Source organism: Pipra filicauda, unplaced genomic scaffold (genome assembly GCF_003945595.2).
Source record: "Pipra filicauda isolate LSUMZ 115617 unplaced genomic scaffold, ASM394559v2 scaffold30_size5312502_pilon, whole genome shotgun sequence".
NCBI lineage: Eukaryota > Metazoa > Chordata > Aves > Passeriformes > Pipridae > Pipra > Pipra filicauda.
In genome coordinates, this window is record NW_024104432.1 from 1184903 (window position 1) to 1201538 (window position 16636).

Sequence of the window (16636 nt, forward strand, 5' to 3'; positions counted from 1 at the left end):
GGGCTTATTCCTCTCCTCCTTCCTCCCTTTTGGGTTTGTTGGTTTTGTTGGCCACCTCTTGGTAATAAATATTGGTTTTTGTTAAGCTTTTAACAGTGTCATGGTCTCAAGATTCGGTATGTTTCGAACCCTCTCTAATACAGGGTGTTGTTGGGATAAATATGTGCATGAAAAAACATCAGTATAAACATTGGGGAAAAAAGCAACTTGCACAGCTAAGTCATCAGAATCCATGAACGGATTTATATATAAAGATATAAAGATATAAATAAATAAATATCTACATAGAGAACCACTTTGTTTGTGAGGCATTAAAATGGCTCTGTGGAGGTGATGCAAGTGAAACTACTTCATAGCAGAATGAACTCACAGAGGCAGTTAGTGAAGAAAAGAAACACCCAGCTGGGACAAGAAAAAATTCTCCTGACTCCTCAGATCTGATCTTCCAGAAATACCTAAAGCACAATTTCAAAGACAAGCTTGGGAATAAAAGTCCTAACTTTTCAGAATACTAAAAATCAAGGAGTGAGTATTTAATCAATAAATGTTTTATAACCATTAAATATTTTTATACTTTTCCTCTCATCAACTCTTAAGCCATCCCTGTTCCACACCAGTAAACAACATCTACCTGTCTGTAGGCCTATCATTGTGTCACCCCTGTTAGCCAACTATCTCCTCCCTCAAAATGTTAGTATTATTTTGTTATATTATACTCAGAGCAATGACTCCCACCTTGATCTTTGCTGTGCCTATATCAGACATACTACAAGAAAAAATGTACTTCCCTCCGAAACATCTGTGTATTCCAGGGGCAATGGATGGTATCTAGCTCTGCAAAATCTTACCATCTGAGACATCTAAGATGACAGACAATCACAGCTACAAAAGTATATCTGACTCAGTAAAGTGTCAGGAAAATACAGGAACATGCAACCTGCTCCACTAAAATACTGAACTGAATTTGTGCACATTGACATTTCAGAGATAATGCCTAAACTGCACAAGAATCTGTCTTTAGGCAGGATTAGATTGCATTTACGTGAGATTAAGAACCTAATCCAAAATAGCAATTTATTCTATTATCTAAAACAAGTGAAATATTTGTTCTCATGCCTTCTTTCTTGTCATTTTTCAGTCTTACACCTCACTTTTCCATTTGTCACTTGGGATGATTCCTTCTAGGATTCTATGTCTTCTTTGCTCTAATGAAGTCCTTCTCCTACATCTCTTTTCTGTTTGGGAAATGCTGCTGTGTGAAATGATACAGATTTCCACTAATAAAGGATGCCCTTTGAGCTTAGTGCCATGGACCTTTTGAGCATGTTGATCAGAGAGATGCTTTTTTCTGCAATAATTTCATCATCTCTGAAAGGAACCCAATCCTACAATTAATTTCCCGCTATCAATGTCATCTGTTTTTCACAGATTCCCACTTTTGACAAGACGCAATCTCTGATAATTTCTTAAGAGGTGTATTACTTTTAATTGCCCTCATAAACATAATTGCTGAGCTAATTCAGGACAGGCAGACTAGTCTACCTGCACTATTTGCAAATATTAAACAAAGAAGTTCCCTGTACGGTAAGTTCCACGGAGTTTAATCTATCTGGAAGAGTTGCCCAGACAAATGAGCTGTGATAACATCTGCTGAGTTCCAATGGGCTAGGTTAATCCAGTATGAGCTGGTAGCACAGGTAATGTTTCTTTTCTTGTACATTACTTGGATAGGGGGCTGGAGGAATATGGAAACTGTGGTGGCAACTACTAATTGGCCTCAGGGATAGAGGATGTCAAAGATGTTTGGCCTTGGGCTGTGTGATTAGAAGAGCCATTGCCAGTTTATGTCAGTGATTTAATCTGAAAGGTATTAAATTGTTAAGACAATAGTCCTTTTGGAGTGCCCACCATAGATCATCATCCCTTACCATGTAGAAGCTGAAGCCCAAGAACTGCAACACACAGAAGCTAAACTGTCATCTACAGACTCAGTATGTCAACCAGTCAGAAGGAGTGACCTGTTCCTCTGGGATTACTGGTATAGGACTTGTCTAAACTAGACTAGTGGGGCTGAAGCTCTGATCTGTGTGTGATGTGTTTGCAGACCAGGAATCATTATCCACTTACCCATCCTCTCAGGCAAACTGTGTATCACTGAGTACATTATTACACCACCCTATCTCCTCGTGACCATGGTATGCATGGTGTAGATCTGAGACAACTTTCATTCAAAAAGCAGTGACAGCTGTCCTGCACCCCTACTTCTGGTGCAAAGGCTGGTCTTAGGCTTTGCAACTGGAAGTAGGTCCTGTGCTCTTTCTCCCAGAATGCCATTCCCTACACTTCCAGTTGAAGCCCCGCCTTGTTTACGCTGGAGGTAGACTGAGGGCTGTTAGGACAGGAAGTCTTCCCTCTGTCTATGGGAATTTAGAGCCATTTAATATTGAGTAAAATTTCTCATAAATTTAAGAGACTATGCTTCTGCTCAAAACCCATGCATCACATGAGGATGTTTAGAACAAGAAGATGTTTGTAGAAGGGAATTAGCAGACATTAATGGATGAAATTTTCACAGTAAATGAAATCATCAGAAGGGGTTAGATACTTAAAAGACTATTGTCACAGAGCTATTCAGGGACCTTTTACCCCAGAGAACTTCAAGAAGCGAACCTAAATGAGAACAGAGTTTACAGACTTTTAGGTTATGTGACTGAAGGCTCATTCCCATGAACACAAAGGAGCAGAGAAAATGGTAGACAGGAAAACCCCAGTAACTGCACCCAGTGCTGACTCAGCCCCTGGCAACGTTGTTTCAAGGGCTAGAACGGGGGACCCACCAGTCCCATGGGTTGGGAGGATACCCCAGCCAAGTCAATGGAAGACACTTCCCATCAATCCCATTACAGACTCAGAGAGAATTACTACCTGCAGGAGCATGGGACTCACCATGGGAAGTTGGAAAGAAGATTGGAGTTGTACAAGACTTACTATTTAGGGGAAGAATCAAAGTTGGGGGAGGGAAAGATCAAATTGGACTGGAGAGGAACAAGTGTGCAAAAAAATACAGGAGAGAGGAGATAAAAGGAGCTGGACATACATAAACAGGTTACCGGTCAGTAGGCTTGTGTTGAAGGACAGCAAGGGCTGGGGCCTTTGCCAGCCAGGGCTCCATCTCTGGTAGGGGATGGTTTTAGTGTGCTCAAGGACACAAATAGCCAAGCTGTGCCAATGATCATGAAGAAATGGAAAAGCATCCAGAAGTAACTGAAGCAAGAACTGGAAAACAATAACAAATCAGAAAACAAGTGGTATAATTATCAATGAGGTATTCTCTAACTAATTCTGTAACTAAGGACATGGAAGGGTACTGGGGGCTAAAAAAAGACCTTAGAGAGGGAGGACCTATGACCCTGCTCCAGGATGCAGACCGTCTCTGCATCCTCCAAATTCAGGGAGCAGAAAAGAACAAGGGATATTCAAGACCCACACATGACCCTGTGCTATGATGACACAGCATGTCAGGAACAACCACACTGACCTACCCATGCTGCCTTCAGGATTGTACCATCTCTACTGCAGAGTGAGGAGCTTATGAAAAGAACTCACAGTGCCAGCCTACCTAATGTTCTCCTTCACTGGGCTATCTCTGCCATGGCACAGGGAAGTCATGTAATTTGTAAAATTTCATATATCTGTCTCTTAAACATAATTGTCAGACTGGGGAGGAGGTGGTAGAGTTGAGCTCTGTGGGAAGGTCCCAGACACGCTGGACATAGCTAGTCTCCACCTGACCCACCACAGGCCACAGCTGAACACACCAGCCAAGTGGTGGTGTCTCTGAGCCACCAGATGGGTTTGTAGCACCTCTTAAACAGATGTGTGTGAAAAAAGGGCAGAAAACACTAGAACAATAGAAAAAAAAATTACCAGATTGGAGGAGAAGGATAGAGAAAACCATGTCTGAGCTGGGCCCATGAGGCATGACTCTAAAAGCACTGCTACTGATGGAGGAACCACCACGCACTCACCCCAATCTCTGCGCTGCCCATTGCCTCACCAAAAGGACTGACAGCAATTTGCAGTATGAGGGGACAGGAGAATAGGAGAGGGGAGACTGAAGAAGAGTTTCTTTTTATGAGGTTTTTTTTTGTACTGCATTGAAGAACTGGATCTCTGAATATCCTCCCAGGAGGGTTTCACTTCCACTACCCCTTCTGAGTAATTTTGTGTTATTGTCAGGAACATGACTGTCCCCCAAACTAAATTGTTCTTGTGTAGAAAGAAATACAGACAAGCCTTATACCAGTGAAGTCCTGATCTTCATCCCAGGTAAAACACACTTTGAATTCAAACAGAACTTGGCAGATCTTCTGACCTTAGGAATGAAAATGAAGGCTATTACCAACATATTAAACTCTCACCCTAACACCTCTTCGAGATGTCTCAAATAGCACTTGAATGTCTTTGCTCTCAGTTCTTCAGTTTTTATGCTCCAGAATATGTCTAGGTTCAAAAGGAAAGCTCTCTGATTTTACAGGAATCAGCCAAAGATGTTCAGGATTTCTCAGTGTCCTAATCCTGGAATGCTGCCACTCGCATGTTGTTCTCTATATATCTGCTGAAGGACATGGCGTTGAAAGAAAGGAAGCTCCTTAAAGCTACCTTATATGCTGCGGCAGAAAAAGCTGACAAGCAGCGCTGTCCACTGGAGGGCAGTGAAAGGCTGGGGAAACCTAAAGTGTGAGCTCCTAAATACAGCCCCTAACTGGAAAGATCACATCTGTGAAGGAATCCCCGCAGGAGCAGGTACTACATTGAAGGGGATTACATTCTGGGGAGGAATCCACACTGGGATGGTTGAAAAGAATGAGAAACATGGAGTGCCAAGAAAAGAAACCACTACACACTGATGTCAATCTCTTGTGGAGCCTGCTGCCTTGCTGAAGGGACTGAGTATAGCATTGGCAAAAGCAAGCAGGGGGGAGACTTGAAGGGGCAGGAGAGGCTTGAAGAAAGGGGGCAGGAAAGGTGTCTGGAATGAAGTTGTTTTCCTTAGGCATTTATTTTTTATCTTGTTTCTCAGTACCCCTGATTCAGTAATTAAAAAATATGTAGTTGGCAAAAAAAAAATTAAAAAGCATCAAAATTTCCCAATATGAAACTGCTTTCCCACAACACGTGGACAGACTAGAAAAGGCAAGATTATGCTCATCTTTCTTATGATTATGCTTTATTTAGGAGCTCGACTGGCTACAAAGGTGTAATTTAGTGGAGAATGTGGATCCTTGAGCTAAGAGCTGCTTTGGAATGGTTCCTAGCATATTCAGACCTTAAAAGAAAGAACAGAGAACAAATGTTAAAGGCAGCAAGAGTGAGAAGCTATTGTGTTTTGTTTGCAGATAAGGAGGTATTAAGAGACCTTTCTGGTTTGGGGTTCATCTAGGCCATTTTCTTTTCTGAGATTGTAGGTGAAAGGCTGTTCACGCTGGCAAATGTGGCAAGGAACCCTGAATCCACCTTCAGAGATATCACACTCTACATTGAGATCTTACTTGATGCTATAAGTAAAAGGCAACTCCTGATGTAGTGATCTTTGTGAAGCTCATGTGAGACATGTGATTTGAGCAAGTGCAGGTGAAATAAATTTGGATTGAGGGAGGATGCTGCTTTTTTGGAGAAGATTGTATACTGTGAAGATGTGTATGTCAGTGTGTGCACACTGGCAAATATCAAGTTGGGGTAATTGGTGAGAAGGATAAGAGGCTTGGAAGCCATATATTGGAGCTGCCATAGGTCTAGTCTGGACACTAGGCAGACCAGAGTCATCCGACAGTTTCGTCCTGGAGGGACCAAGGAGTCCAAGCCAATCACTGGAGAGGCTGTGAGGTCAGGTGTCAACTGAGACCCATTTGCTTGTATATGTCTCTGAGTCAAGGGAGACAAGAGGATCCAGGGACAATTACTGGGGAGATCCTTAATGCATATCTGTAGATGTTGGTCTGTGTGGGGTCATGCAAAGAAAACTGGAAGGCCAAGGGTCCAGGGTCAGTTTCTGGACAGACTGAGTACCTGAACTGTACACATTCCATGGCCTATTGTACATTAACATATGTACATATTTCACAATAAAAAAACCCTTTAACTGACAAAAAGGTGGGGAGATCAGGATGTTCGTGCTTCTGTTTGTGTGATCAGCTGTGTATATATAGATACACACAGTGTACAGTATCTCTGGGACTTGTTGGGAATAGAGGCAATAGTCCACGTCAGTGCTAACTGCATCTGGCAAATGGAGTTGTGGCAGCCTGGCCTCTACTGGGCTACCAGCTTCAGCAATCCTCAAGCCAATGAGTTTCTCTCACAATATAGAAAGAAGCTCCAGCATTTGCAGATGAGTGACTCTGCACAAAGTACACCACTCTAAAGCTAGAAGTGGATGCACATGAGCCTCTATTCAGATGACTATTTATCTGTATTGCATGTGCAACAGCCATTTAATCCACCAACAAAAGGTCACTATGAATGCAGTGCAGCAGAAAAGTGCTGAAGCTTCAACTCACAAAATTTACTTACAGTGTGGAAGTGCAGGGACAGAATTCGTGATTTTGCTAACCCAAGAAATTAAAGAAAGATCCCTGGAGTATGTCCAACATCCTCCCAGTTCTTAAAACATACCTATGCCATAAAACAAAGGTGTAACATCTGTTATCTGTAATGTTTCCGTGTATGCCCTCTGGGTGTACTATTGATTTGGCAGAACTCACATCTTAACATTTAGAGTATGACAATGAATGTTAAAGATTTTCCTGAATAAGCAATCAACGGAACTACTTCTTCTTCCTCAAAACATATGCTATGGTCTGGCATGCTGAATACATGCAATATATGTACAGAGAGAATTGCTCTTTACTCTTTAAAAATCAAACATTACCAAAGAAATAGTTAATATTTACCCAGAATATCAGAGAGAGCTTTTAACAGAAGAGCATTACATTTCTGTCCCCACCCACTCCACCCCCGTCCGGGATTTTTACAGGAACTTTAGAAGAGAATAGGACTATTTTAGTTGGAAGGAACCTCCAATGATCATCCAGTCCAACTGCCCAACCGATTCAGAACTGACTAAGCTAAAGCATGTTATTAAGGGCATTGTCCAAATGCCTCTTAAACACTGACAGATTCGGAGCATCCACCACCTCTCTAGGAAGCCTGTTCCAGTGTTTGACCACCCTCTCGATAAAGAAATGCTTCCTAATGCCCAGTATGAACCTCTTCTGGCACAGCTGTGACCCACTTTGAACAGCTTTGAATTTCCACACATCCTGCCACTGGATAATATGGAGAAGAGCTCAGCACCCCCTTCTAGATTTTCTCTCCTCAGGAAGCTGTAGAGAGAGATGAGGTTGCCACTCAGACTCCTTTTCACCAAACTAGATGAGCCTATTCAAGGACTTTCACATCCTTCTTAGATTCTGGGGCCCAGAACTGCACAAAGTACTCGAGCTGAGGCTGCACCAATGCTGAATAGAGTGGGATAATCACTTCTCAGCCCAATGCTAGATTCCTTTGCAAGGCCTCTTGGCCCTCAAGAGAGTCAACATCACCTCTCAGTCTGCTACCATCAGCAAACCTGCTAATGGTGCATTCAGCTCCTGCATCCAGATCATTGATAAATATATTGAACAGTACTGGCTCTAGAATTGATCCCTGAGGAACACTGCTGGTGACTAGTCACAAGCTGGAAGTAGCCCCACTCACTACAGCCCTTCAGCCAGTTCTTCACTCAGCACACCATGGATCCACTTATCCCACAGCTGGACAGCTTGTCCAGAAGGATGCTGGGGGGAACAGTATCAAAAGCCGTACTAAAATCCAGAAAAACTACAGCCACTGCCTACCCTTCATCCACTAGGCAGGTGACCTTATTAGAGAAGGATATTAAACTAGTTAAACAGGAATTTTCCTGTGTGAACCCATATTGACTGTGCCTGATGATTGCATTTTTCTTTAAATGATTTTCAATAATACCCAGTATAATCTTCTCCACAATTTTTCCAGGAACTGAGGTTAGACTAACAGGTTGGTAGTTCTCTGGATCTCCCTTCATGTACTTTTTGGTAGATGCAAGTAATATCCAGTCAGAAGGGACCTCCCCTGACTCTCAAGACCTTTGGTAGATGAACAAGTGGGCTCCTGCCATAACATCCACTAGCTCCTTCAGAACTCTGGGAGGATGAATCTCTTCATGGACTTGTGAGCATTCACCTGATAAAGCTGGTCCCTTACAATTTCAGTGTCCACAAATGGAAAGTCACTGTTCCCAGACCTGTGATCCTCTGACTCAGGGGACTGCGCAAGCCTTCATGATGGTCCTAAAGTGTGGCTACATCAAAGCTGGAGTTCAGATGTATGCATACAGTCATGGCAGTCACTCTGAATTTATTCTGGTCAAACTCAAAAATCTGGTTTGTCATTTCTAGATAGCAGAATGCCTCATTCTTTCTTTTAGTAAAATTCTGACTTACTTGTAGGGAAATGGGAAAAGGTGTGAAAGGTGTGACAGTTCCAGATGGGTCAAAACACAAGTAAGTACAAATTTGACTACAAATTTAGGAGGTTCTTTTTCTTAACTATGCATTGTCTAAGATATTGTACTTTTTACAACTCCAGGAAGCACAATGATCTTTTCATAATGCAAAAATAATCAGCTATTTGAAAAAGTTTTAGCTCACTGTTAATGCAATGTAGATAATGGAAGTTCATCCTTAACATGCTGAGACAATTGAACAACCATTGATCCGTACTACTTATAGAATCAGAAGGTGTCTTGAAAGTGGTCACTGTAGCCTGAGGTGCCATGATGTGCCTGGTGAAGTTATGGCTGATATCACTGGCTTGGAAGGCTGGGCAATGGTGACAAGGGGTTTTGTGGTATAAGTGGGATGAGTGGCAGTGGTGGACCAAGGGATACCAGTGGACTAAGGGGTTGCTGGGGAGGGGAGTACCTGAAAAATTTGTATGTCAAAGAGATATCACACAGAAAAGAAATGTAAACAGAAGAAATGGGGCACACAACAAAAATTACAGCTTTTATAAAATAGTGACTTTGTCATAAAATCATGTAAGTGATTCCTGTAAATCAGCACAGACATTCTTTTTCTTCTTTCACAGATGTAATACAAGTTTTCTGGGATATTACATTTATCATACCCACACAGAACCACAAAGCAACAATCATAGTTGTTACATGGGTATCCAGTGTGGGATACCAACTCTTTGCCTGTGTATTTCCTGTGGGAAGACCTAACTTGTAGCTTTTAGGACTGAAAACCAGCTAAGGAAAACTCATAAGAAAAAGACCAAATAAAATTCTGGTGAGTGTTATAATTTGCAAACTTTTCACTACCTTATATTGTTATAAAGGCTATAAAAATCTGAAAGGTAGAGAACACTTTACCATGAAACAGCTAAGCTTTCAGATAAAAACATATTTTTGTGAACCCTCTCCCAATAGAAGTCTAAGAATAATTCCCTATCATTAACTTTTGTTTCAATATAACAGAGAAAGGGAATTCTGTGATCAATTTTAGTCCTAGTGGAATCATAACAGAAATAGGAAAAGGAATAGGAATGACTAAAACTACCTGGTTACATTTCTTAGTAAAAAACGTTTAGGAAAGCACTTCAATACATGAAGTTAAGTGGGTACTTAACATTTCTGTAACCTGGGAACTCAGCTCTGCAAATGTCAGGAAGACTAGTATTTTCTTAACAATTATATTGAAACAAACAAACAAACAAGCAAACATGATTAAACATTGCTTCCTTTGTGCTAATTGGTGAGAAAAACTAAATTTTTGTTTCAAGGTATATTAAACCGTACGTTCAAAATGTCTTCCAGTAACTTCCCACATGGTGAAAGTTCAACTAAAGTAATGCTACAGTCAAGGTGCAGCTTGCATCATTTACTTATTAGTGCCTTGCCAAGATTAAAACAGAGAGTGGAATGCAGTTCTACAGGTCTGGTTGACACCTAATCTCTTTAACTTTTATTCTACTTTACCAAAACATTTTCCTCTCTCTCCTCACTCAAAGATAGTATTTAGGAACTGTTCAGAATAAAAATACAAAGGCCTAAACTCCAACGTGGATGAAAGAACAGACATATTTAAAAAAAACCCAGCTTTAAATACTTAATACTAAAATACTCTGTCCTTGAGGAAAGGTAATTTTTTTTTTCTGAGAAGGAACTGATATGAGATGTGAGCATATTATTTAACTAAAATTTCTTCAGGCAGGAAATTTCAATGAAATGTAGGAATTTTAGTAAAAAAGAATTTAAAGCTCTTTACCTCTGCATTATTTATATAACCCTATGGTATCTCTTTTCTACAGTATCTTTTTATATGTAGAATATTTTTATTTATTCAAATGTCTGGTATTATTTGTGTTTTGTTTGGTTGTCAAAAATGGAAAGGAAGAAAAAATAATTTTATCTTAGTTCCACATAAAAGTTGATATTCAATTTCTGTTTTTTCCTGTGTAACACCTAATATGCTTTTACAGAATGCTTTTTCTCCAAGTATGATTTAAAATGTCAGAAGACATGTTTTTATTAAAAAAAAATTAAAAAAATATCTACACTTCTTTCAATGTAGATATGAAACAAAAAAGAATAAAAGAATCAATAGATCAGTAAAAGAATGTAAGATTTCAGAAAGGACCTGTCAAAAACCATGTTTCTGAGACAATAAATGTTAAAACTGCTGAAATCACCCTGCATGATCACCTTAATAACCATTGCTGTGTTCAGGTTTGGGTTCTCCAGTACAAGAAAGAAAATGGCACAGGAGGGTGTCCAACAGAGTTCAAAGAAATGGTCAGGGCTCTGCAGAATATGACATCCAAGGAGAAGCAGAGGGAACCTGGAGAAGAGAAGGCTAAGGGGGATTTTTTTTGCAGTTTTCACCTTCCTGATAGCATGCAGCAGAAGGACAAAGGCCGACAATCACAATTTACAACAAAAGAATTTCTGACTAGATAAAAGGATTTATATATTTTTTTATTTGTTGTACCATGAGGATACTTAGATACTGGAACAAGGACCCAGAGAACTGTGAAATATTCAGCCTTGGGGATATTCAAGCTTAACAGGACATGACCCTGAACAACCTGCTCACACTGACCCTGCTTTAAGCAAGGGGTTGGGCTAGATGGCCTCCAGAAATCCCTTCCAACTAAAGCTATTTTGCAATTCTATAAATAGTTTTTGATAAACCTGAAGTTCCCTATCTTAATAATATTGCATCGATGCAGCCCAAGTCTGCAACACTGCAAATTCAGTTGGATGAACTGCTTGTGTGTCAGGCCAAACTGTCTTCAAATTATACTAGCTGATTTAATTGAAAAATTTCTTCTGCCTGGAATCCACATTTTGTTTGTGGTGGATCATCCCAATGCTGCCCTAGATGTTCTTACCAACAACTTTTTCGCCAAGGTGTGAAGGAAAAGTGACAGTACCAATAAGGCGTAAAAACAAACACGGAAAGACTGTCCCAACTTTTCTGTTAGGTTGGGAGTGAAGACAGGGGTCTCATTTGCCTGTAAAATACTTTCCTACCCTTAAACCTGTTTTTGTCAGGACCTGATTAATCTCTTCTCAACCTTAGTCTGTATGTAAGTATGATGCCCAGCACTCCATCCCAGTGCAGGGCAGGGATCCCATACTGAAGGCTTGAACTAAATGGTGAACACAACACACACCGGATTATCAGGTCCCAGGCCTATAGTGCAGGCCAGAATGACCAGGTTGTCTGCTTTGCCCAGTCTGACAGAAATGCAGCCAAGGACACCTAAGTGATCCCCACAAATTCGTATTGCCAGGAGTTTCTCCCTGAAAAACAAAACACAAAGCCTTCATAAACTTTGGGAATATTTATTAGATTATAATTCCTAAATTAGCTTTCAGATAGGGTTGTACTCCAGTCTGTATAGACAAAACTCTAGGCAATTTGCTGGGTCTTTTCAAATGTTATTTTCATAGTCATCAGTGTCATCAAGTAAAAAAACCCCCAAACTCTTCTGTTTAGCCCAAAGAGCAGATGATGTTAGTTAAAGAGGAGTCATCGTAGGCTGCAGCTGCACAGTCAGAGGTGTTAAATGCTATTCCATAAAACCACTGGGAGAATACAATTCTCTTAAGAGAAAGAAGTCTGTCAGATGGTTGAAGAAGAGTTTCCTTCATTTCAGGGACAGAGAGTTTTGAAAAAAAAAATCATGCTTTCAATATGTCCTAAGTAGATTTAAATTTTGATGGTCCTTGGGCTTTATTATGTCTGCCTTTCTGAGACTGAGTTCATGGTTTGAAGCTGTAATCTCCAGTTGTTCCACTAGCTCTTTCAATATCATTTGTGTTGCTGTCAGTGCTGGAAGATTAAAAATTTGAGGGAGCTGTGTTTGGACTCAGTGCGAAGCCAGTGTCCTTTGAGATTTTGCTGGTTATTACTGAATTAACACCCACATAGGTTTACTTAGGCCTTGGAAACACTACATTTGCAACAAAACCCCCATTTTTTTCCTGAGTACAGTTTCAAGCAGAGGGTCACATCTCAGGTGAACAGGAAGTGAAGATGGTGCGTGAGACTAGAGTTACAGATGCATAGACTTGTGTGACCTCGTATTGATTGCCCCCAAAATGACTCTTACAATGTTGGCTCTGGTGATTTTCAATGACAATCAAGTACCTAAATTCTATTATTGATATTTTCGAATAAATAGAACTCATCACATATTGAAATTCTCACTCCTCCTCATTTAGTTGCTTTTGCTTAGTTAATACCTTTTTTGACATTACAGTGTGAAAACATATCCTTCTTCATATTTTATTCTTGGTAGAGACAGCAGAACCACCCCTTCACCATAGGATATGGTGGGTTTTGCACTCGGTAGCTTACTGTGATGTTTCTCAGATTAAATTTTTTTAATGGCTAATTTTAGAGAATATTAGAATATTTTGATTTTAAAATGGTGATTTCTTTCATCTGCAAATCCCTTTTTTTTTCCCTACAGAAATAAGATGGGAAGAAATCTTTTGGCTATCAGAGCTAACACCTTGCTGCCAAGTAGTTCATCTCTTGTTCCTGCTATTTCTATGGAAAATCCAGGCTGTGATGGTCCTAATAGGCATAGCTGTATTGTAAATGTTAGTAAGGAACTCTTCTCATTTTCAGCTTAAACCTAATAATATTTCATATATGCCTGTTTGTCCGGGTACTAACATTGTGTTTTACTTTAGAAAGTTTCTTTGTAGGGTTTGCTCTCAGTTGCATTTTTGACAGCATTCCTATTTCATCTCAGTGTCCTTTGCTAGACTAACGAGTCAAGCTCCCGTGGTCTTCTACAGATCCTTCTGCATCTTTCTATATATTTGTCTTGAATACAAGTAACCAGCACAAACCCTATCTTTCATTAAAAGTCTCCCCAGGACTTTGTATAGTCTAACACATCTCTGTCTTGATTCCAGCTGATAGACTGTGTGATGCCATTTGCCCTTTGTGCAGCTATTGGGACTTTTCAGCTCACGGCCATCCCAGGAACAGCAAGTATTTCTTTCCCTTAGTTTCCAAATAGTGAACTACGAATCTTTGTTATTGGTTTCCCAATAAATGACATTGTGTTCTGTAGTGATACGTTTAACCTCAGTCCCAAGGCTGCACATGTTTTTCAAGTAGCATTCAGACATTTTTAACCAACTTCTAACTAGGAAAAATAAGAAAATAATGAAGCAGCAGAGAAAAACTACCTTACATATTGTTTTATTGTTCCAGTTGTTTATCCTAATTTCACTCATTAGTTTTACATTTGTTTTCTTCCTTTATTTTTCTAAGAGAAAAGTGGTTATGTTAAGGAGGTGTTACAAGACAATGAAAAATACGAAATGTGAAAACGTGCAGTTATTGAACTAAAAATAAATATTTTACTTCTTAATAAAACAAAAGCTTTTATTAAAGAAATGCTATTTGAAAAACCCTTTTGATATTTTCCCAGAAAAAGCTTAATCAAGGAAAAATCACTCTATTATTCTACAAATGTAATACATTAAGCAAAATAAATTTATTTAGAGATGGTAATTCTCACATGTAGCATGGATAAAGAAATAGTAAAGAATCCCAAAACGCTGTGGAGAAAAACATAATCTGACCATGAAGGACCTCTAGTGGCACACTATACTTCCAATTAAGAAAACCCTAACATTATGCTTGCTCAGCATTTTATAAGGAATCACTTTTGCAGTTTCAGATTTTAAGTTCAATTCATGAGATTTTTTTTCTCTTTCCTTTTGTCGATAAGGCAAATCCAGAAATATAATTTTGTTACAGTGATATACAGTGAAGTGTCTAAGTGTACAATGACATTGCCCTTTAAACTCCCTGAAACTTAAAGCAGATGCTGTCAACTTAAAAATTATGTTCTGTGTTTTTACTTATTATCATTATCTACTTTTATCACCTAGTCAAATTTCCAATTTTCTCAGCACAAGGAACCGCCTGATAGGACACACTGAAATGAAACTGTTTAACAAAAACAAGTTGAAAGCCGATGAAGATACGAGATCTATGTCTGTGTCTCATTTGTCATGGTTGTGCTAATTCTTTTATTTGTTCTCAGCTCAAAAGTAATGGGTTTTTTTTTGAAAAGCAGCAAAAAAAAAAAGCTATGCTGGTACTTTTGAGTTATTCTTCATCCATTCTATAAGATATCTAACTATAAGAAATATTTGGATTGCTAGTTCCTTTCAGGCACACTTCAAAATAGTTTGATATTTTAGATACAACTTTTGAATGATTGATTTTTAAAGAATTCTACAAATGTATTGCGAATAGTTCTTTGTCTACATTTTTGCTAAGTCAAAAAGGAGGTATAGGTCTACTAGTCTAGAGTTATTCCCAGGGATTTCACTCATCCTGGAACAGACAGAGTAAATCATGTTACAGTGGAACCAGTTACTTCTGTAGGGCACCAGGAACAAAGTTTCTGTCTCTGAAAGAGGATGCAGTACACAGCCTTAGATGCACACAGTCCCCATGTTTCCACTGGTGAGACGGCACTAGGGAGTGATAATACCAAGTCTGGTCTGTGGGGCCAGTCAGCCTGGTCGGCACACACTGCACACAGATGTATCTCTTTGTTGAAGCATAGGCAAACTCAGGAACCAACAAAAATCCAGAAACACACAGCCACGATCACACCTGAGATGAACCCTGAATCATAGTAAAGCAGGAGCCTGAAGCAGGAGTAGCTGAACATGAAGTCATGTTTAGACTTCTCACATATCTCTACATTCATGGCCATGTTGTCCATAAAAATTTTCTGAGACAGCAGAGTATACCATACTCTGCAATGAACTTAGTCCCCAAAGTCTAACAAAGGGCTCTTTTAACAATTCTGGTTGCTGTTTTCTGTTTGTTTGTTTGGGGGTTTTTTTTTATTAAAAAATTAAATTAAAAAGTGATCCCTGCCTGTTTAAACTCTTCTTACTTTGTTTCATATTTTCAGAGTTCACAGATACCCCTCTGGCACTGGAATCCATCTGCAGCTGAGCAGCTCTGCCCTAAAGCCTGGCAGTGGCTTTCTGGTGTGAGGCTGCTGCAGCCTACCTGTAGCAAGGAATTCCAAGAGCTGAGCTCTTCCTGGGGGCATTTCTGGGGTTTAATACCACCACCTGGGATATATACAGCAGCACTAACAGTTGAGAGTCGTTAAAACCTCCATCAGAGTATGCAAAATATCACCAGGTTCTCCAGGCGAGTTGCCCTGAGATGTGGGTGAAGACAAACAGGCTGAGGTAAATCCGTAAGCATGGGAATTATCAGTAAAGAAGTGTGAGTTGGAACGTTAGAAGAGCTGAAGGCTGCACACAAAGCCGTGAGAAGTTAAACTTCAAGGGTTTAGAGTAACTTTGACTCCTGTAACCGGCAGATGAGCCTGAACTGCCTGCGAACCAAGCCAGCCGCGGCCACGTGACCCGAGGGCAAAGTAGCCCTGCAGGGACCCGCATCGGGGCACCACGCTGGGGCTGCTGCCGGAACCCCCGCGGGAGAGCGGGAACATGAAATTGGCGTTGGCGCTGCTGGAGCCGCCCTTCGCTGCTCCCGCTTGCGCCCGGCGGATGGAGGAAACTGCGCGGTCGGGGCTCACTGAGGGAAAGGAAGACGAGCAGCGTTTCCCCCCACACGGGCAGGCAGCAGCAGAGCTCCGACCCTCCGCCCCAGAACGAGCTATGCCCCTCCCGGGGGCGGCCCCTCGGCGGGCACAAAGCCGGCCTCGGCCCCTGCCAGGAGCGCCGTGTGCCGCCGTCCCTGTGCCGGTGCTCATCCCTCCCTCCGTCCCTCCCTTCCTTCCGCTGCCTCGGTAGCGCCCGCCCTCCCTGCCTCCATCCTTGCCTACTCCCGGCGGGCGTAGGGCCGGGGCAGCGCCGGGCCATGGAGGAGGCGGCCGCGGCTGCCGGGGCACCGCCGCCCGGGGCTGCGGCGGCCGCTGCTGCTGGGGCCGAGCCCTCGCCCGAGGCCGCCGCTCCCGCCCCGCGCCGGCTGCTGGCGCTGCTCGGGGCCAAGCTCTGCACCTGGTGAGTCCCCGG

The 16636-nt window shown here is 41.2% G+C and overlaps 1 protein-coding gene across 1 annotated transcript in view; it reads left to right on the forward strand.

Moving 5' to 3' along the window:
* Positions 1-16636, forward strand: part of SLC35F2 (solute carrier family 35 member F2) — a 40925-nt gene that overhangs the window by 4094 nt on the left and 20195 nt on the right. The window contains exon 2 of the mRNA XM_027712740.2: positions 15556-16624. Coding sequence (XP_027568541.1) covers positions 16482-16624 — 143 coding nt within the window. The 5' untranslated portion in view covers positions 15556-16481. The remainder of the gene's footprint in view (positions 1-15555; positions 16625-16636) is intronic.